Source organism: Alligator mississippiensis, chromosome 1 (assembly GCF_030867095.1).
Source record: "Alligator mississippiensis isolate rAllMis1 chromosome 1, rAllMis1, whole genome shotgun sequence".
Taxonomy (NCBI): domain Eukaryota; kingdom Metazoa; phylum Chordata; order Crocodylia; family Alligatoridae; genus Alligator; species Alligator mississippiensis.
The window spans coordinates 210472-229590 of record NC_081824.1 but is presented as its reverse complement, the minus strand read 5'-3'; the positions used below and the strand labels follow the sequence as shown (position 1 = coordinate 229590).

The 19119-nt window shown below is 67.2% G+C and overlaps 2 protein-coding genes across 2 annotated transcripts; one reads left to right on the top strand and one right to left on the bottom strand.

Annotated features, from left to right (window-relative positions):
* The first annotated feature begins 1325 nt into the window (after positions 1–1325).
* On the top strand, positions 1326–11711 carry GTF3C2 (general transcription factor IIIC subunit 2). Its single transcript, XM_006273606.4, has 18 exons — positions 1326–1497; positions 1682–2036; positions 2849–3170; positions 3458–3552; positions 4193–4270; positions 4561–4659; positions 5093–5320; positions 5600–5711; positions 6049–6166; positions 7390–7421; positions 7746–7875; positions 8571–8715; positions 8902–9063; positions 9192–9279; positions 9518–9646; positions 10005–10136; positions 10844–10951; positions 11039–11711. Exons 2-18 carry the CDS (start codon positions 1699–1701, stop codon positions 11249–11251), a joined length of 2529 nt encoding a protein of 842 aa, XP_006273668.2. The 5' UTR covers positions 1326–1497; positions 1682–1698; the 3' UTR covers positions 11252–11711.
* A 211-nt stretch (positions 11712–11922) lies between these two features.
* Positions 11923–18419, bottom strand: SLC30A3 (solute carrier family 30 member 3). The gene is made up of 8 exons (XM_019480682.2): positions 18299–18419; positions 15478–15686; positions 15138–15284; positions 14700–14853; positions 14051–14237; positions 13732–13837; positions 13193–13327; positions 11923–13117 (listed from the first exon to the last, which is right to left on the bottom strand). The coding sequence occupies exons 1-8, from the start codon at positions 18385–18387 to the stop codon at positions 12972–12974; spliced, it is 1173 nt and encodes a 390-aa protein (XP_019336227.2). The 5' UTR covers positions 18388–18419; the 3' UTR covers positions 11923–12971.
* Positions 18420–19119: the final 700 nt, after the last annotated feature.

The window sequence follows — 19119 nt, the reverse complement described above, 5'->3', positions numbered from 1 at the left end:
TTATCTCTGACCTTGCATGGGGTGAAGTTCTGGGTGTGCACTCTGGGCTGTGCAGCCGGCAGCAGCTGAGCCGGGTTGGCCCCGGCCCCAGCTCCATCTCCATGCTGCAACCGGAGTACCTTGAGCTCGTGCTCATGCTGTGCCTCCCGTTGTTCAGCCTTGAGCTTGTGCTTGGCCTCCTTTTCTGCTAGCTCCAGCTGGTATTTCTGGAGTTCCAGCTCCCGGGCCCGGAGGAGCAGTCGCGCCTCAAGCTTCTGCCCTGGCGGCCCGCTGGAAGAGGCTTCAGCCCCGCTCGGAACCGAGGCGAGAAGTCCCTTGGCGTGAGCACTGTCCCGCAGGGCTTTAATCAGGTCCTGTTTTTTCCTTTGAAGGCCTCTGTTTTTCATTTCCTTTACCAAGCCATCCACAGTCAGGTGGGCACACCCATCAGCCATCCTAGCTAGCCACCCTGTCCAGTTGACCTGATGCCAAATTAAAGACTCGTTTGCTCAAGCACTTTCAGTGACTCAGCTTCCTTCCCCAAAATCATGCCTTCCAGACAGGCTGTGGGATCCCACCGCTCCCACCACATGTGGCAGACTAGTCGTCCCGGCCAAAAACCAAGCTCCAAGTCTCCCCTGGGGCACCTATGACCCGCCAACCTCCTTCCTGGAGCACACCCACAAGCCTGGGGTAACTGCAGCCACCACCCAGCGTCTGGTTTTTGTCAGGGCTCTGTGCCCCGGGGGGACGCAGACCTTGCTGGCTGTGTGGGTGCTCAGCCCCCTGGGGGATTCTGGGGTGCTTCTGCAGCCTGAAGCATCCACAGAGAGCATCAGATACCAGAGGAAAATACAAAGCCTAGCCCCACTTCAGCAGCCCAGCAAAGGGAGCAGGCGGCCAGCTTCTCCCCTCTCCCGGCAGCACAGCCAGGCACGCAGCACCGCCAGACCCCTATCGAGGGGGGACAAGGAGGCAAGGAATACACTCGGAGCAAACAAAAGTAATTTGAGCCTTTGCTGACACTGGATTCGAGGATCCTACTGAAGACAATGCCTGTATCCATCTCTAGACTTCTGGCTAGTTTCCAGGTCCCTACTTGCAGAGAAGCATGCAAGGGGGGCTGGAGGTGCGCTCGCACCGCCCACGGGGGAAGAGAGCCCTCCCCTCGCCCAGGACTTTTACCTCCCTCGGCCACCTACCAGGGGAGACCCCGGAAATACAGGGGTCAGCGGCCTTGCCCCGCGACAGAGGCGCTTCGTGCCTAGGGATCCCAGGTTGAACCCCGCGCCACAGCCCTCACCCCACGCTTCAGGCACGTGGAGCAGCTATAAGTGCGTCACGCGCCGGCATCACGTGCTGGGGAGGAGGCGGGCCGGGGCCGGAAGTACCGTGTAGGAGCTGCGTCATCAGTGCGCGCCGGCGGAGCCGCCATCTTGGACGCGCCGGTCCCGGCGAAGAGGGGGGGGCGGCGCCGGGCTCGAGCAGCCGCTGCAGCGAGGAGCCTCCGGCCGCCCCGTACGTACCGCGCCGCCCCCGGTGCCTCCTCCCTCGCGGCAGCAGCTGGTGGCGGGAGGCTTCGTGCCGCGTCCCCGGGTTGGTGCCGAGCCGGGGCCCACCGGGGGCAGCCCTGGGCCGGCGGGCGCTGTGTGGGCGGCCCGCGCGCGCCGCGCTGCTAGCGCCGGCCCCTCTTCCCGCACAGGCGCCGTTCCCGCCGCCATGGACGGGGACGTCTCGGCCGAGCCCGGGGGGCTCCCGGAAGCGGCCGCGCCCCAGAGGAGACCCGCGCGGAGCCAGAAGCCCCGGAGGAAGCCGCGTGCCCGCCCCCGCCCCCGCCCAGCGCCGGCCAAGGCCGCGGAGCCCGGCGAGGCCCCCGGGAACGGGCCGGAGCCGCCTGAGAAGGTGCCGCGGAAGAGAGGCCGCAAGTCGAAGGCGGAGCTGCTGCTGCTGCAGCTGTCGCAGGGGCCCCTGTGCGCGCCGAAGCTGGGGGGCAGCGAGGCGCCCGAGGGCCTGGAGACCACGCCGGGGGGGCGTCCCAAGCGCCGAGCCGCCAAGGTGTAAGAGCTGGTGCAGGGAGCAAGGCCGGGGCGGCTGCTGCTGCTGCGAGCGCTGCCTTGCCGGTGCGCCCCAGGTTACGCTGGCTGGGATGTGCGGGGACCGGCCCGGCCCGGCCCGGGCTCTGCGCAGCTGTTTGCGGGTGCTCTGTAGGCAGGGTCCCCCCGGCCGCCTGCCGGTCCAGTTCGGATTGCATCTTTCCCCAGGTTTTGCCTGGCAGACTTCAGGGCAGTACAGGCAGAGGCTGCTTTGGGTGTCAAGGGAGTTGGGAGCTGTGAGTGTCCCGGCCGCGGGCGCTGTGCCAGGAGGGTGGGGTGTCTGTACCTGCAAGGCCAGGGTGCAGGTGCTCTGCCCTGGGAGCGAGGGGCAGGCAGGTGTCGCCGCATTCCCGCAGGCTGGCTGCGTTGCTGGGCTGTGCCGTGTGCCCCGGGCATGGAACAGCCTTGCCGGGCAGCTGCAGCAGCAGATCCTCGGTGCGGCACTGCGCTGCGTTCGTGTGTATGTCCTTGCCAGGGCTGCACCAGGACTGTGCTGCTGGCTGAAGGGGGTTGGTGCTGATCCAGTCTTCAGGGAGGTGGACGTGAGAGTCTGGGCATCTGTCCTCAGTCATGGGGAGGCAGAGCTGGATGGCCTGTCTAGAGAGCAACCCTGGCTCAGCTGCCGCTTCCCTGGGCAGGAGGAGCCTTAGGTGCCCAGGGAGACATGTGAGCCCGGCTCCTCGGGGCCCCAGGGCAGCCCTGCTCTTTCCCCAAACATAGGCCGGGCTGGGGGCACCTCTTCCCATTGCCCCCTCATCAGCCCCCTTTGCCTCTAGGGCCCTGCTGTACCTGCAGGAGCTGGCGCAGGAGCTATCGTCTGTATACCAGCCCCCGGTGCCCAGCGAAACTGTCCCAGAGCAGGAGGCCGATGGCCCCAAGAGGAAGCGCCGCAGCCGCAGGAGGGAGGAAGAGGAGGTGGAAACAGATGGTGACGACCCCTCCCAGGATGCTGACTTTGTGCCCTCGGCCGAAGTGCTGCTGCAGGCGGAGGAGGAGGAAGAGGAGGAAGAAGAGGAGAGCGAGGCCCTGCTCAGCCGGGTCTCAGAGCTGGAGCCAGACATCCCTCGCAGGCACAGCCTGAAGGCAGCATCTGCAGGGGTAAGGACAGTGCCAGGGGTGGGGGGCAGCCACTGCCTAACAAGCTCCAGAGCTGGGCAGGGCTGATGCTCTGCAGTGTGGAGGGGCAGACTCCCCTCAAGGGTGGTGGGGTAGGGGCAGGGCTGTGTCTGGATCCTGGTACCTGGAGTCTGGCATGCTGCCAGTGGCCCCAAGGGAGCTCCGCCCCCCAGCTGCAGCCTGTGATTTGGGGCCTTTGGGATGCAGCCAGCCAGGGCAGGTGGTGGGGAGAGCTGCCCTGGCTTAACCCTGCTTTCTTGCGGGCGCAGAGATCTAAGCCTCAGTGCCGAGGGTTCGCCCCCAACGGCTTCCACAATTCCATCATGACGCCGGTGTTGAAGTGCTTCAGCATCACCCGCAGCCTGTGAGTGTGGCCTCCCTGCAAGGGTTGGAGGGAAGGCTGTGGCTTATCGGCAGGCATTAGTGTTGCAGGGGCCTTGAGCGGGCACTGGGGCAGCACAGGCAGCCTGGACCAACAACTGTTGGGCTGACAAGGGTGTAGATTTGCATCTTAGAAAGTGACTGTTATGAGGTTCCCTAAGCAGCACCTGGGGTGTGCTGCAGGAAAGCGGCTTCTAAACAGGCAGCAGGGACCGCTAAGCCCGGGCTGATGCCTGTTGGGCAGAGCCTGCCTCGCACTAAGCAGATGGCCGCGCTTGGGGCCTGGCACTTCTGCCTGTGATGCACTGCCTCCAAGCAGTATTGTGAGTTGAGGTGAGGTGGGGTGGGGTGAGGTGGCTGGGGGCCCATCTGCTCCCTGCGGCTAGGAAGGGCTCCTGTTGCTCCTCGGGCAATGTGTGGCGAGGCACTGTGGGGTTCTGGGGGGCTGAATCTTTGCATGCCGTAGCAAGGGCGTTGCCAGGATTCCCCTTGGGAGGGGATGAGGGTCAAGCTGGGTCAGCACCTGCAGGGCTGGGCTGGGCCCACATCCTTTCGGGCCTGCCTCTGAGGGGGGTGGGGGCGTCCTGGGAGCAGCTGCCCTTACCTAGTGGTTGTCTCTGCAGGCGAGATCGCAACTACTCCCCCTGGGAGTTCCCAGACTGGATTCCTCTGGCCCACAAATGGACCTTTCTCTCTGAAAAGTAGGTACCCCGTCAGACAGGCTGGACCTGGGGCAGGGACAGGGATGGGGAAGGCGTGGACTGGGCAGAACCCTTGTCACACCTCAGGAGGAACCTGTGGTGGGTCTGTCAGGGCTGAGGCCAGGGCCTTGTTGCTCCTCAGGAAAAATCTGGGGTCATCTTCTGGGCTGTGGGGAGGGCAGGGGGCTCTGCTGGGGAGGGGAGCTGGGGCTGCAGGTGAAAGTCTGCTGCTGCAGCAGGGTCTTGGGGAGGGGTGGGATGCAGGTGCCCAGAGCGCGCTCTGCCCGCAGTGAGGCCGCCCCGTACTTGCCTGAGGAGGTGAAGTCTCCACTCTTCTCCATCCAGAGGGAGGGCATTGAGGAAGACGGTATCCTGTACCGGATCAACAGGTACCAGCACCAGACCCCAGCTTGGCATCCAGAGAGGCTGTGTCTGAGCACGCCAGGCCCCCTTGACGTGGGGGGAGGTGTCCAGCATTGGGGCAGCTGCACCTACAACAGGGCAGGGTCTGCCACCTTCCTGCAGGGCAGGGGTGGCTCTCCCAACCGGCAGCTTTGGGGGCTGTGCTGCAATGTGAGCAGGGCCATAGGGCTTGGGCACGACTCTCCCAGGTGCTGGGGACATGTTGCTCTGCCTCGGTGTGGTTTCCTCCCTCTGGCAGTCCCGTCCATACCAGGACCTTCCTGCCCATCTCCCCACTGCCTCCACAGCTCTGTCCTCAATGCCTGTCTGGGCGTCTTCCCTTCCCAACAGCACGGGGGCCTGCCCAGCCATGTCCCCTGCCCACCTCCATGGCTCCCTTTCTCCTTACCTCCCCTGCAGGTTTAACTCCCTGCAGCCCCATGAGGAGCGATGGGATGTGTCGTTCTTCGTGGGTGGCCCTGTGTGGGCGATGGAGTGGTGCCCCACGCCCGAGGGCTCCGCTGCCGGTCAGCATGTGGCACTCTACTGCCACAGGGGCATGGATGAGAAGCACAGTCTGGCCAAGGTCCACACTGGTCCCTCACTACTGCAGCTCTGGAGCCTGGGCCCACTGCAGCATGAGGCAGGGTGAGGTCACTGGGAGATGGGGCTGCCAGAGTGGGCAGGCAGGGAGGGGGCAATCTGGGATGGCCTGGCCTTGGGAGCCAGAGTCTGGGGATGGAAGTGACCTGGAGGCTTGGCCTGTGTGTCCAGCTGGCTGAGCTGCCTCCAGTGCCCAGTCCCTTGTCTCCCTCCCTCCCACTCCTCCCTGGTGCCCCAGGCTGGCAGTTTGCACCAGCTCTGAGTTGTGGGCTCAGGGGCTCTGAGCCTGGGGCTGGAGCCTTCTGACTCGCTGCCTGCCTGCAGCTCTGCCACCAAAGCTTCATTGGCCTATGCCATTGCCACCAATCACGGCTGCATCTGGGACATGAAGTTCTGCCCAAGTGGAGCCTGGGAGCCCCCCATGACTGGCAGGAAGGTAGGAGGAGACAGGGGGAAGTACTGCCCCAGGGCATCCCGCCATGCCGCTAATCTCAGTTCTGGCTGCCAGTGCCCAGCTTCCAGGCTGCCCTGCCCAGCCTGGGTGCTGTGCCCACTCCCCTGGCACTGCTCTGAGCCTGGCAGGGCCAAGGCGGGTGAGGCAGAGTCTGTGGGCTTGTTCCTTGGAGGAAGGGAGGTCTTGGGGAGGGAGAGGGCAATGGGGTGTGGCATACCCCCTGGGTGAGTGGGTGGGGGCATTGGAGGATGGGAGTGGGTCCATGGGCAAGGGTTCCCTGAGGAGCAGCTGCCAGCCCTGATGGATGTGTGTCCCGCAGCTCCCGCAGTTGAGCCGGCTGGGCCTGCTGGCCGTGGCCCTCTCAAATGGCAGGGTGGTGCTGTACACACTGCCGCACCCCGAGGCGCTACAGGCACTCAAGAGAACCCAGGTAAAAGGTAGGAAGAGCGGCGTGCTAGCGGGCGGGTCGTGGGCTGCCCAGTCCCTGCCACCCGGCACATGGGCCAGGCTGGTACAGGGCTTTGGGGAGGCTGGGGCTGGCCCTACAGAGGCATCTGGCCTGGGCAGGGAGCAGCTGAGCAGGCTCTTTGACCTCTGGCACTAGGGGAAAGCTGGGGGCAGCTGCACATGGAACTGAGCTGTATTAGAGGCCTATGGCTGGATCTGGGGTGGATGAGGGGAGCCGGGGCTTGGACCCCGGCTTCCTGCTCCATCCTGGTCCTGCTCAGCCTGGCCACAGCCCAGCCAGGAGCAGAACAGCACAGTGACCGCTCGTGGTTGCCCAAGGGCCCTGCTGGAACCCAGCCCTGGATCAGCCCCCTCTGCCCCCCCCTGCCTGCCCTTGCTGTGGGTGGGGGGTTGGTTGCTGATCCTGGTGGCAGGAGCGTGGGGGTGGGGGCAGGTGTGGCAGCAGCGGCACCGCCGGGAACTGACTGCTCCTCCCCCTCTTGGCTCATTCTGGTGGGTAATGATGCTTGTAACCAGCCTGTCTGCCGGGCTGGCCTGATGGATGGCGGCCTGCGTGCGCCACACTCGGGAGCGCTCAGCCGTGTCCGACAGCTCCTGTGCGCTACGCCAGCCACAGGAAATTGATCCTGGGCTGCAGCACGTTGGCCAGCCAGGCCCTGTGCAGCCCCAGTCTCCTCCTCCCCCAACCCGCACCACCTGGCACTTGCCTCAGTTGCCCTGGGCAGGGGATCACAGCCCTCCAGGGTGCCTTAGAACCTATGCTTCATGGCGGGAGTCCAGCTCTGCTCAGCTGAGAGGTGTGGAGGCCCTTGGGCCCTTCCCTCCCCCAACACAGGCATTGTCTGTGTGCCCAGCTCTGCTGTGTCCTTGAGGAGTTTCCCTGGCTGCGATTGTCTGTCTAATGGGGCTGCTAATGACCGGGGGAGGGGGGAGGGTCTCCCCTGCATCATGGACCATTAACTTGCACATGGTCCATGCTGTGTAGAGCTGTGCGTGTGTCTGGCAAAGGCCCCAGTGGGGAGCAATGTTGCTGCAGCTGGGTCATGCCAGGCCTGCTATGCTGCCTCCCTCCTGCCCCCGTCACCAGACCCTGTGCGCTCAGCCTCCCCTGGGTCATGGAGACAGCCCTGCCCTGGCTCAGGGCACTGACAGCCCATGCGCTTGTCCTGATTACCCTGCTCTCTTCTCCTAGACGAGCCTCTCCCGAAGCACACAGTCTGCCAGGTGAGTGCCTGTGCCCGGGGCGGCCCTGGGAGCCAGAGGCCTGCGCTTTGGGGGCTTGTCAGTACTGGCAGACTCCGAACCCGCGGGAGACCAGGCAAAGGCAGGAGCCAGCTCCCTTGCGGCAGCAGAGTGGGGGCTGGGAGCTGGGTCGTGAATGATCCCCTTTGTGTCCACTCTGCTGCCCTGTAGTGCAGGGCCAGATGAGCCTTTGCTCTGACTTGTAACCCTGGCACCTGCCACCCCTGCCTCAGTATATTTCCAGTCGGGCAGGAGCTGGGAGCCCTTGGCCCCTGTGACATGTGCCTCCTTCCCCCTGCCACCCAGGTGCAGTGCATTGCCACGCTCCAGGTGGGCTCCATCCAGGCCGGCAGCTCATCTGAATGTGGCCAGTGCTTCAGCCTCTCCTGGATGCCAACCCGACCCCACCACCGCCTGGCAGCTGGCTTCTACGATGGTGAGTGCCTGCTGCGCTGGGCCTCCACGGCCCCCAGGACAGGGCTGCACATGGTGCTGCCCCCCACCCCTCCATGTCTGCAGCCATGGGTCAGTGCTTTGCAAGCAAGCTGTTGGCGCCCAGCAGCCATGAGTTCCTTTGGGTACCCTGCCAGCCCCTCCGCAGTGAGGCATGCACTGGAATAAGTCAGCTAGCATGTGAAATGGACACTGTTCAGTTCACAGGAGCTGCAGAGGGTCTCTAGCCTGAAAAGGTTGAGGGCTGCTGCCATAGTCCCTTGGGGACCACGTGTAGGGAGGTATGGGGCGGGCAGCAACAGGGAAAGTCTCCAATAAAGGAAATGAAGAACGTTGGCAAAGCTGCTCAGGTGGAACAGTGTGGGGGGAGGGGGCAGGCTGGGTGCTGGGACCCCGTGACCCACATCTCCCTGCTGCCCTGTCAGGGCTCCACCCGGCTCTGCCCGCCTCCTTTGTCCTGAGCCACAGCCCTCTGCAAGGCCTGGGTCGCCCCAGCCCTGGTCTGTAGCCCCTGCCTCCCCAGTCCTGGATCTCATGTGTGTGGCTGTTGGTGCTTCTGCCCCTTGCCATGGCTGGGCAGGCCCCTGCACCATGCCCCCAGCTACATGCTGCAAGCTCTCATGCCCAGCCCTGCAGCAAGGGGCAGCTGGTGCAACAAGCACTTTGTGTTGCCCCCAGGCACCGTCGCCATTTGGAACCTGAGCACCATGTCCCTGCTGCAGCGTGTGTACCGGCCCGATGGCTCCCTCAAGCTCTACCCAGCCCAGTGCTTCCTGGCCCATGACCACGCCGTTCGCAGCATGGAGTGGTGCAAAGCCAACAGGTGGGGGCTGGGCCAGGATGGTGGCTGCTCTGTTCCAGGCAGGGGCCCCAGGGGTGTGGGAGGGTGCTCTCTTCTTTGGGGTCAGGGGCCCAGATACGATCCTGCAGGGGCCTGTTGTGGCATGGGGTGGCTGGGGCGCAGCTAGTACAGGCCAGGTTCGAGAGTCCCTTCCTTCCCTGTTTGCAGTAACTTCCTGGTGACGGCAGGGAATGACCGGAAAATCAAGTTCTGGGACCTGCGGCGCCTCTATGAACCCATCAACAGCATCAAGCGGTTCCTCAGCACTGAGGTCGTCTGGCTGCTGCCCTACAATGGAGTCACCGTAGCCCAGGACAACTGCTATGCCTCGTGAGTGCTTGCTCGGCCCTGCCACGCACGCCCAGTTGGCTGAATCACCCCAGCAGACCCTGATGTTGGGCCCTGGGAAGGAGCTCCCTGCCCTGTATCTTACTCTTCCACCTGTGTCTCTGTTGCAGCTACGGACTCTGTGGGATCCACTATATTGACGCCGGCTACCTGGGCTTCAAGGCCTATTTTGTGGCCCCACGCAAGGGGACGGTGTGGGTAAGTGGCAGGTGGGGTTGTCAGGTCTGCCTGGGATGAGACTTCTGGCATCATGCTCTGCTCCCCAGCTCCGCAGGAAGAGGCGCATGCCCCCTACTTACCCTGAGCCAGTGCACAGTAGTGCTGTGCCAGGGCAGAGCCCGCCCAGGCCCAGGAGCCCAGGGCCTGGGCCCTATCTTGGGCAGGTTGGAGGCTGCAGCGGCAAGTTGCTCAGGCTGACTGTCCTCTCCCTTGGCAGAGTATCTCGGGCTCTGACTGGCTGAACACAGTGGTGGCCGGGGATGTCACTGGGGAACTGGTGGCTGCTGTGCTGCCTGACTTGGCCATGAACCCGCTCAACATCAAGCGCCCCTCAGAGCGCAGATTTGTAAGAGACCATGCCTGGGGTAGGGCTGGGGGGAGGGGGGGAACCATGCAGCGCTGTGGGGGAGGCTGAACTAGGCAGGGGTGGGGACAGTGTCTGTATGGGGCAGGGGTGGGGACCCCCAGTCTGTATGGGCCAAGACTGGGGGTCCAGGTATGGCCAGGCCCCACTGCCAGCCTCCTGGGTGCGCCCCACAGTGCCGCATGCCTCAGTGGAGGAGCAGGCCTGGCCAGCACCCAATGTACCATGCTGGCTGGGCATGGCCCCCCAGCCTGCTCCTGTATCCATGAGTGGGGCTGGGTTGCACCGTGCTGTGATGCCTGGGGCCTGTTCCAGCTTCAGTGCGTCTCCTCCCGCCCAGCCCATCTACAAAGCTGACCTGCTGCCCTGTAGCCCTGTGGGTGCCCAGGACATGGAGCAGCCGGCACCCAAGGCCAAGACCTATGGCGAGATGGTGGCCCAGCACTATATCCGCTTCCAGGACACCAATCTGGTAGGGGCTGGAGCAGCTTGGGGTGGAGGGGGGCTGACACCACCAGTCTCCTATGGGAGCCCCCTTGAGACCATGCGGGAAGTGCCCACTGCTCCCTGCTCCTAGGGTCTGTGAACCCCTGAGATACGGGGCCAGCAGGAGCCTCTGCTGTCCTGGGCCTTGTGTCCTGTGGGCAGGCAGCCTGCCCTGGGCCCCTGGAAGGCAGAGCAGGTTGGGGGGGGAGCAGAAGCCAGCAGTGTCTGGACCATGCTGGGGGGGTGGGCATGGAAGCTGTCACAGCCACTGCCTGTGTCTGGCCGATAAGGCCCAGTGCCTCCCTCCACACCCACTGTCGTTCTGGGAAGTGACAGCCCTCCCCAGGGCTCCATCAATCACTGCACTGGGGAGCAGATGGTGCCGTGGGCCCAGGAGGGGAGGAGCCAGAGTTGCAGCGCTTCCCCTCTGCCTGGGAATGTGCAGGGCCCCTTCAGGACTGGGCTGGGGTATGGGACATGACCCCTTCCCATCATGGTACCTAGGGCACCCCCTGGCAGCGGAGCCCACAGGGGCAGGCCCACAGCAGAGCCCATGGCCCTGGGCTTGGGGACGCCTGGCAGCATGGCCTGTGCTCAGCACCAGCAGGATCTTTGCAGAGCAGTGCCTGGCTGGTCACTAGCCCCACACTGCTGCCACTGCTGGGCTCATGGTGCCCCCTCCCTGCCCTACAGCACAACTTCCAGAACTTCCCCAGCCGGGAGCCTATGCGCCGGATGCATGCGCAGGAGGTGAAGTCAGGGCTGAGCCTGGACCGCCTGCAGCTGGAGTCCATCCACAAGGTGAGCCTTTCCCCCCCTCCCCTGCCCCTTCCCTTTGCTGGGATAGCCCCCACCTCCACCTCCACCCCAACTCTCCTCTTCCCGCAGGTTCGCTTCAGCCCCAACCAGGACTCTCATGGCTGGCTGGTGTCAGGGGGCCAGGCCGGCATCGTGCGGGTGCACTGCCTTGCAGGACTTGCTCTGCCTGGGGACTGCCAGCCAGCGCCAGGGCTGCACCCTCCACCCAACTCTGCATCACAGGAACCAACAGCCAGCCCCAGCCCTGGCCCCACTGGGCATCTGCTGTCGCCAACTGAGTAGGCCTCGGGCTGAGCTGCGTTGCAGAGCCCCTGGCTGGTGTAGCCCCTCCAACCTGGCCTCGGGGTCAGATCCTGCAGGGTGTGGGGTGAATGTGGATTTCCGAGGGGCTCTGGCCCCTGGCCCCAGGGAGGAGTCTGCAGGGCAGAAGCTCCACACTGGGCTTTTGGGGCAGGCCCCAAGCTAGGGGCAGGGGCATGGGTGGGGGGCACAGTGTGGGGCCCCAGGGGCTGGCGCTCCACCTGTGTGCATGTGGCTTTGTCGCATCCTGTTTCCTCCTGGCCTGCAGCTGGCTCCAGGGAGTCGTGTCTTTGTGCTGCGCTGCGGGGGGCCGGGCCGGGGCTGGGGCCGGGCACTGGGAGCACTGGGCAGTGGCCCGTAGCCCCAGCTATGTGGCAGCCACAAATTTGCTCACATTGAGCCTGTGATCTTAACTGTTCAGTAAAGGTGTTTGTTTTGTAAAGCCACCACCTCCTCCCTGCTGTGCACAGCAGGGTTCGGGCACGCGCCCATAGGATGCAGGGGCAGCTCAGGTGTTGGCCTCAGCCTGTGATGCCACTGCTCCCTGCACAGACAGGACCCAGGCAGCACCTGTGTCCTCCTACCCCCCAATGCATGGAGTCTGTGTCCCCCCCTGCGCAAGAACCCCTGAGGCTGCTCACTTGCTTAAGGAGGACAAGTTTATTGGGTGTCGCAGCCACACACTGTTGGGGACAGTGAGCCAGGCTTCTCTCACAGCACAACAGACAGGCTGACGGGACTGACACAGACACAGACAGACAGACGCACTCCACAGGTTCAACAGACGCTGATGGACAGACGCACGGGGGTGGGGGTTGCCAGGCGAAGCGGGGCAGGGTATTCCTGGATGCAGGCAACTCAGGGCTGACTTGGCTCTGTGGGAGCAGGGACACCAGTGATCCAGACAGACACAGATGGGATTGACAGAGCCCCGGCCAGCTCCTGACTTACGTTCTGCTCTGCCCTGCCTGCAAGTCGGGCCTGCAGTGCCCAGGACCCAGCATGAGGCTCAGTGCTCTGGGCTATGCCCACACCAGGCAAGGGCAGGACAGACCCAGAGCCGGGGGGCAGAGAGGGTGGGAAGAAGAGTAGGGCTGCTGCACCCTGACAGCCAGGAGAGTGCCAGGCAGGGCCCCTGGTTGAGGCTGCAGGGGAGGGACTTCTGCCAGGCTCAGGGAGCTGGACTGCAGGATGCAAGCCCGACCTCCCCCAACCCCTGGCAGAGCAGGTGTGAGCCCAAGGGATAAGATAAGCAGCCCTAGAAGTCGGCACTGGGGTCTCCCAGGACAGTGCCCAGCACTGCTCTGGCCCAGGGGGGATGTGGCTGCAGGGTCCAGGGCCCATCCCCGGGAGGGGCTGGGGGGCGGGAGTTCCCACCCCCTGGAATGTAGGACAAGGCGGCAGTGCCGCAGCACGGGCAACCCAGGGGGGCAGAGCTACACTGGCCCTAGTGCAGGGGTGGGGGCAGCCTTGTGGGCTGCGCTGCCAGGTCAGAGTCGGGCAAGGACACAGCTTGTGTTACAGGGTGGGCCCAGGGTGGCGTTGGCCTGGTTGGGGTGTCCCTGGGTGGTACCATCCTGGAGCTCTGGCCAGCTCTTGCCCGGGGTCCCCGTGGCACTCGCGCCTGCTGGCAGTGGAAGGAGAGGGGCAGGCGGTGCCAGGCCCCTGCTGGGCTGCACAGTGCACCGGGTCCAGCTAGGGCTCAGTCGTGGGGGCCCTGGCACTGTGGGCAGGCGGCCATGTCCTCCAGGTAGCGCTCCACCTGTACCGTGCATGACACGAAGCCGAACTTGCTCTGCAGCTGTGCCGTGGCCTCCTGGAGCACGGCCTCCGTGTCTGCGCCTACGTCTGTGGGGAAGTGGGACAAGTCAGCATGGGGTACCATCTCAGGCCTGGGCAGCCGGCCAGGACAGGGGCACTCACCGATGGCCACGTGCACAGACACCACGTGGTGGCTGAGGGTCAGGGCCCAGAGGTGCAGGTCGTGTGTGCTGCGCACACCCTTCACAGCCAGCAGTACATCCTGCACTGCGTTGAACTCCACACCCCGCGGCGCCCCTGCGGAAGCACTCGGAGTCAAGCCAGCACCGTCACCCCCACCAGGTCAGGCAGGAGCAGGTCCAGACCGGGCAGCAGGGGGGAACCCAGCGGATGACCTGGTGCAGGGGGCGTTGTGGGGAGCCCACAGTTCAGCACCTGCTCAGCAGAGCCCAGTAGGACAGATGCCTGGGCAAGTACTGAGCTGTGGGGGCAGAGGTGGAGGGGCTGGGCAGGGGCAGCTGCAGCTCCAGGATCCTTGAAAGGGACTCGGCTGTCCCTTGGTGCCCTTTGCCCGACGGCTGGCAGTGGGCCCTGCCTCTGCTCCCCCGCCCCCCACCCCTTGCAGCTAGACCACTGTTTCCTACCCTGCCTCGAGCCCAGCCCCACTTCCACCCCCTCCTCCCCCACCTGGCATTGCTCACCTTCCATGAGGACCCTGAAGACGTCCCTGAGGATGGTGAGGGTGGAGCCCAGGACACAGATGGAGAAGAGAAAGGTGCTGATCGGGTCGGCAATTTTATACTGGGGCTGCAAAGAGCAGGCATCATGATCTGGTGCAGGGACAACCCCAGCTTCATGCCCCAGGCTCTCAGCCCCCTTGGGCTTGAGCTATGTCAGCCAGGGTGTGGGTGCTGGGACTAGCAGGGCAGCTCCTTGGGCACAGGTGCTCACCCTACGCTGCCCATGGCAGAATGAGCTTGTGGCCCCGGGCACACCTGCACAGTGGGGCGGAGCATGTACCTTGAAGTAGATGACGATGGCGGCCACGAGGACACCCAGGCTCTGCAGCAGGTCGCCCACAACGTGCACGAAGGCGGCGCGCACACTGGTATGCCCTGGTGCGGGGCTCCCGCTTGTGCTCTCCATACGCTCGTAGCCCCAGCCGTGGCCATGGGGTGCGGACGACTGGTGCAGGATGCAGGCCATGCTGCAGAAGCAGGACTGCTGAGCGTGGGCCCTGTGCCCCCGAGCCACTGCCCACAAGCTGGGGCAGGGCCAGGGCAGGGGTGTCCATGTTCACAGGCCATGCAAAGGGGTCAGCTCCCCACCCCCATGCCCTGCCCTGCAGGCTCTGCCCCAGACATAGCAGGTGGGAACTGCCCTGGCTGGGGCACCCAGCACCAGCTGGCCCCTGCAGCAGGGGTTGGCATGCAGGGGAGCCAGAGGGGACACACGTGGGGGGCAGGGAGGAGATACAGCACTTTGGAGGCCAGAGTGGGCAGGCACAGGGCTGGGCAGTGGGGGCTGCCAGGGCTGGGGGTGCGAGCAGGGGGCACAGGGCAGGTGGGGGCAGGCAGTGGGGGTGCTGGGGTGGGCATGGGGCAGACAGTGGGGTGTGGGGCTGGAGTGGGCAGGCAGGGGCAGGTGGGGCTGGGGCTGGGGCACGTACATGAGGTTGACAGCCACGGCGCCAGCAGACGTGGCCAGCATGGCACGCGCCTCAATCTCGTAGTCGTTGTTGATGATGCGGGCAGAGGCCAGGTAGACCAGGACGCCCGTCACGACCCAGATGGACAGCACCGAGGCCAGTGCGCCCAGCGTCTCTGTGGGCACAGGGCCCTCAGCGCCTGCCCATGGTCACGGCCACCGCCTAGGCTAGCGTTGGGCAGCAGTGAGGCCCTGGCCTCCCCTCAGGGAAGGAGCAGGGAGGCCTCTATTGTGGGCCTGCCTGCCAAGGCATCCTGAGTAATGGGCTCCACCGAGGAAGCCATCTCTGTGGCAAGGCCTGGTGGGCCAAAGAGAAGCCCTGCACAAACCAGTCCTGGCCCGTGAGGAGTCTCCCTGCCCTCCCCCAGGCCCTGGGGGTGCAAGGTAGTAGGAGTCTCACCCGAGCGGTGCCAGCCGAAGCTCATGGTCTTTGTAGGCGGCCGGGTGGAGACCCAGAGGGAGAAGAGGCTGACGGACATGCTGCCCACATCCGTCAGCAGGTGTGCCGCGTCCGTCATGATTGCCAGACTGTGTGCCAGGTACCCGCCTGCCAGACACAGCTGCTCTCAGTGCCAGCTCCAGCACCCCCGCCCTGTCCCACTACCCACTCGCCTGGAGCCTCCCGCAGGGAGGGGGCAGCCAGGACCACCTGCGGGTGGAGGCCCGTGGCTGCCCGGACCCCGTTGGGGGGACAGGGCAGAGTTCCCCTGACTGGGATGCGGTGGGTGCTGCCTGCGTACCAACAACCTCGCCGACCATGAAGACAACGCAGATGGCGCAGGCGATGCTCAGCTTCCGATGGGCCTGGAGGCGCTCGCGCCCAGGACCAGGACTGGGGGGGCCGTGGTGGCAGTGCTCAGCCAGGCGCCGCTCCAGCTCCATGCCCGCCCCCCCGGGGCCCTTCTCCGGGGGCAGGGGGGGGAAGGGCTCCCCGGAGCCTGCAAAGAGACTGAGGAGCCCTGGGGTCAACCCACGCTACCCCCCAGAGCAGTAGGAGAGGCTGGTGTGGCCGCTCCTGCCCCTTGGCCCGGGACCCTCCTGTCCCAGAGACCGCACTGCCCCCCGGCAGCCCAGCCCCGCCTACCCCCGCGCAGGCGGGGCGAAGTCCCGGGCACGGACCAGACGAGTGCGGAGGCTCCCGGGGTGGTGCGGGGGCCGGGGAGCCGGGGCCAGAGCTGAGCCGGCCGGGGTGCGTGTCCTCCCTGCTGCAGCTCGCAGCTGTTTCACGCCTGGACGCCCCGCGCGCGGCTCCGCGCAGAGACCAGACGTGATCCGGGCTGGAACAAAGCCTCGCGCGCAGTCCTGCGGGGCTGGGGCTGGGGCCGGGGCCGGGGCCGGGGCCGGGTGCCTCCCTGCCTGGGCCCGCGCCGCGGCGGTGGAGCCCACTTCGCCCCTGCCGCTGCCCCACAGCGGAGCCAGACCAGGCCCCCACGGCCACCCACACGGGCTGGACGGCTTCGGCGTTGTCGCCTGCCGGAGCCCGGGCTCGGCCCGGCTCTTGCTTCCCCCAGTGCCCCCGGATCCTGCTCCGTACCCCTCCCCCCGGCTGCCCCGTGAGGCAGGAGGCCAAAGCCGGGCCGGGGCACCGTGGGCTCCAGGGCACTGAGCAGCCGGGCCCAGGACAGCGCGGAGCCACCCCCGGCCGCTGCCTCCCGCACGGCGCAGGCAGAGGCCCCGCGCCCGTAGGACGGCGCTGCCCCCACCGGGTCTCGCCCACCCCCGCGCCCGTTCCCTCCCGGGCTGCGCGGTGCAGCTCCAGAGGCTCCAGACAACGCGGAGCCCGAAGGGGGCAGCGGGGCTGGGGGCTGCCCAGGGGGGAGCAGGGCGGGGGCACGGGGGGCAGCTCGGAAGAGCTGGGGCCGCCGGGCGGGGGGGCCTGGGCGCGGCGGTGGCTGCCGCGGGTTGCGGGGGTGCGGGCGCCCAGGCCACGCGGGGCGCGGGCTGGGGGGGGTCGGGCTGCAGCCGGAGGCGGTGAGAGGAGGCCGCAGCTGTCGCGGGGCTCGAGGAGGCCCCGGCGGCTCCACGACAGCGGCCCGATCCAGCCAGCGCCGGATGCCGCCCTCGGCCCAAGGCCGGTGCCCCTCACTCCCGCCCTGCAGCCCCCCGCGAGCCGCGGGCAGGGCCGGGGGCTGCAGAGCCCCAGCTGCGTCCCCCCCCGCGAGCAGCGCAGCGCAGCGCGGCGCGGCGCAGGCCACAGTCGTTCATCAGCCTTATCTGCGCGCTGCAGGCCCGGGCAGGCGGCAGCGACGGGACTGGGGGAGGGGGTCGGAGCGGGGAGGGGGGCGCTGCACCCCGGGGCGGGAGCCGGGCAGAGCGGGCCGCACCGAGCTCCGCAGGGCAGCTGGGCCGCGCTCCCCCCGCCCGGTCCCTCGGGCCCCGCCGGCCGGATGCAGCCCCTGGACCCTTGTGCAGCGGCTTAGCTCCGCGGGCAGACGGACCCCCGCCCGAGGCCGGGGCCGCGGCGCAGGCAGGGCAGTATCGGGGCCCCGGGGGCAGGATGAGCCCCCCGCACCACCCCGGCACCCCGTCTAGATCCGCAGAGGCTAGGAGTGGTCCCGGATAGCTCCGAGCTGTTGCTCCCCCTGCCTCCTCGGGGCCCGACCGGGCCGGGGGAGCGGGGCCCCGTGCGGGGGTCGCCATCGCTCTTGCATCCCGCGCGGCCGCTCCACAGTGGCGCGAAGTCCCGCGGCCCCCCACACCGGGTTCCTGCAGCCTCGGCCCCTGCCCCTAACCGGGGTGTGCAGGGCTGGGTGCGGAGCCGAGCGAGGGGGCAGGCCCGGCACGGGACCGAAGGGTGGAAGGAGGGAGCGGGAAGGGGAGGCCGAAGGAACAGGTCCCAGGGGAGGGGGGCGTCCTCTGCCCAAGACCCCCCCTGCCCTAGCCCTGGGCCCCCAGATTCCCCTCGCCAGGTCTGTTGGGAACCCACCCGGACCCGCCGCTGGACCAAGGGCCAGGCCGGACTCACGCAGCCCTGGGCCCCTGCGGAGCTCATCGCCCCGGGCCCCGTTCTGCCTCCTCCCCGAGATGGCTCCGGACTCCCGGGAGAGAGGGAGGGGACGCTGCGGGGGTCTTGGGCCCAGCCCCGGCGGGGCCGCTCCTCCCGAGAGGGACAAGCCACGTCCCGGAGGCCCCTCCCCACCCCCCGCGCTGCCCGTCGGGGCCGGGGCCGGGAGGATAGAGACGCCGGGGCTGCGGGGCGGCGGCGGGTACGGGGGCACGGGGGCGAGGGGACGCGGTGGAGGCGGGAGGGAGGTGCAGGGCTAGGGTGGAAGGACACGGGGCCGAAGGGCTGCGGAGGCGGGGGGGAGCGCAGGAGAGGACGTGGCCGGGGGGCACGGGGCCGGAGGACGGAGGCGCAGGGCGGGCGGGGACGCAGGAGGCCCCGGGCTGAAGGCGGGTGGGAGTCACGGCTGGACGGCCGAGGAATCGGGGCCGGGGCGCGAGGGATGCGGGGTGCGGGCGCACGGAGGCCCCGGGGGTTATACGCGCGCCTGGAGGCACGCGGGCGGCAGGGTCTGGGAGCCAGGCGCGGAGCCGGGGTCGGGGCCGGCCAGTGCTCACCTCTGCAGGCGGAGGCTGCCGGCGCTGCGGGCGGCGCGGGGCGGCACGAGACGGCTGGTCTCCGAGGCCCCGGGCCGGGCGGGCTCCATGGCCGGGCGGGCTCCTGCAGCACCCGGGACAGCGGCCCCGCGCGCGGGCAGGTGCGGGCCAGTGCGGACTCGTGGCTCCGCCCCCACCCGCGGCCCCGCCCCGTCTCCCGAGGCCCCGCCCCCAGAGCCCCGGCTCTGAACCTGGACTGCCCCCCGGAGCGCGGGGCGCCTCCGGCGTCGGGGCAGCTCCGAGCTGCGGTCCCGATCCCGGCCCCGGCCCCGGCCCCCGTCCTCCGTCCCACCAAGGGGTGACAGCCCGGGGGGCCAAGGGCATCCCCAGCTTCGGGACCCTCCCTACAGGCTGCTGCGGCGGCAGCCCCGGGCCCAAGGACCTGTCCCTCAGCTGTAGGGGCCCGCTCACGGTCCCTCTTCTGATTTACAGCCTGCAGGCCCCGCCCCACAGCTCCCTGGCCACGCCTCCTGGGAACCTGGGCCTATAGAATTACAGCCAAGCCCCCAGCCCTGGGACCCGCCCTAAAGCCCCTAAATCACGCCCTCGGCTCTGGGACATCTCTATAGAAGTATGGCCTCGCCCCCAGCCCTGGGACCACCCATAGAACTCTAGCCACGCCCCCTCAGAACCACCCCCCTCATAGAACTGTAGCCACACCCCCAGCCGTGGGACCCCCATAGAACTATAGCCACGCCCCCAGCCCTGGGAACCCTATAGAACTATAGCCACACCCCTACCCTAGAACCCCTATAGAACTGTAGCCACTTCCCCAGCCTTGG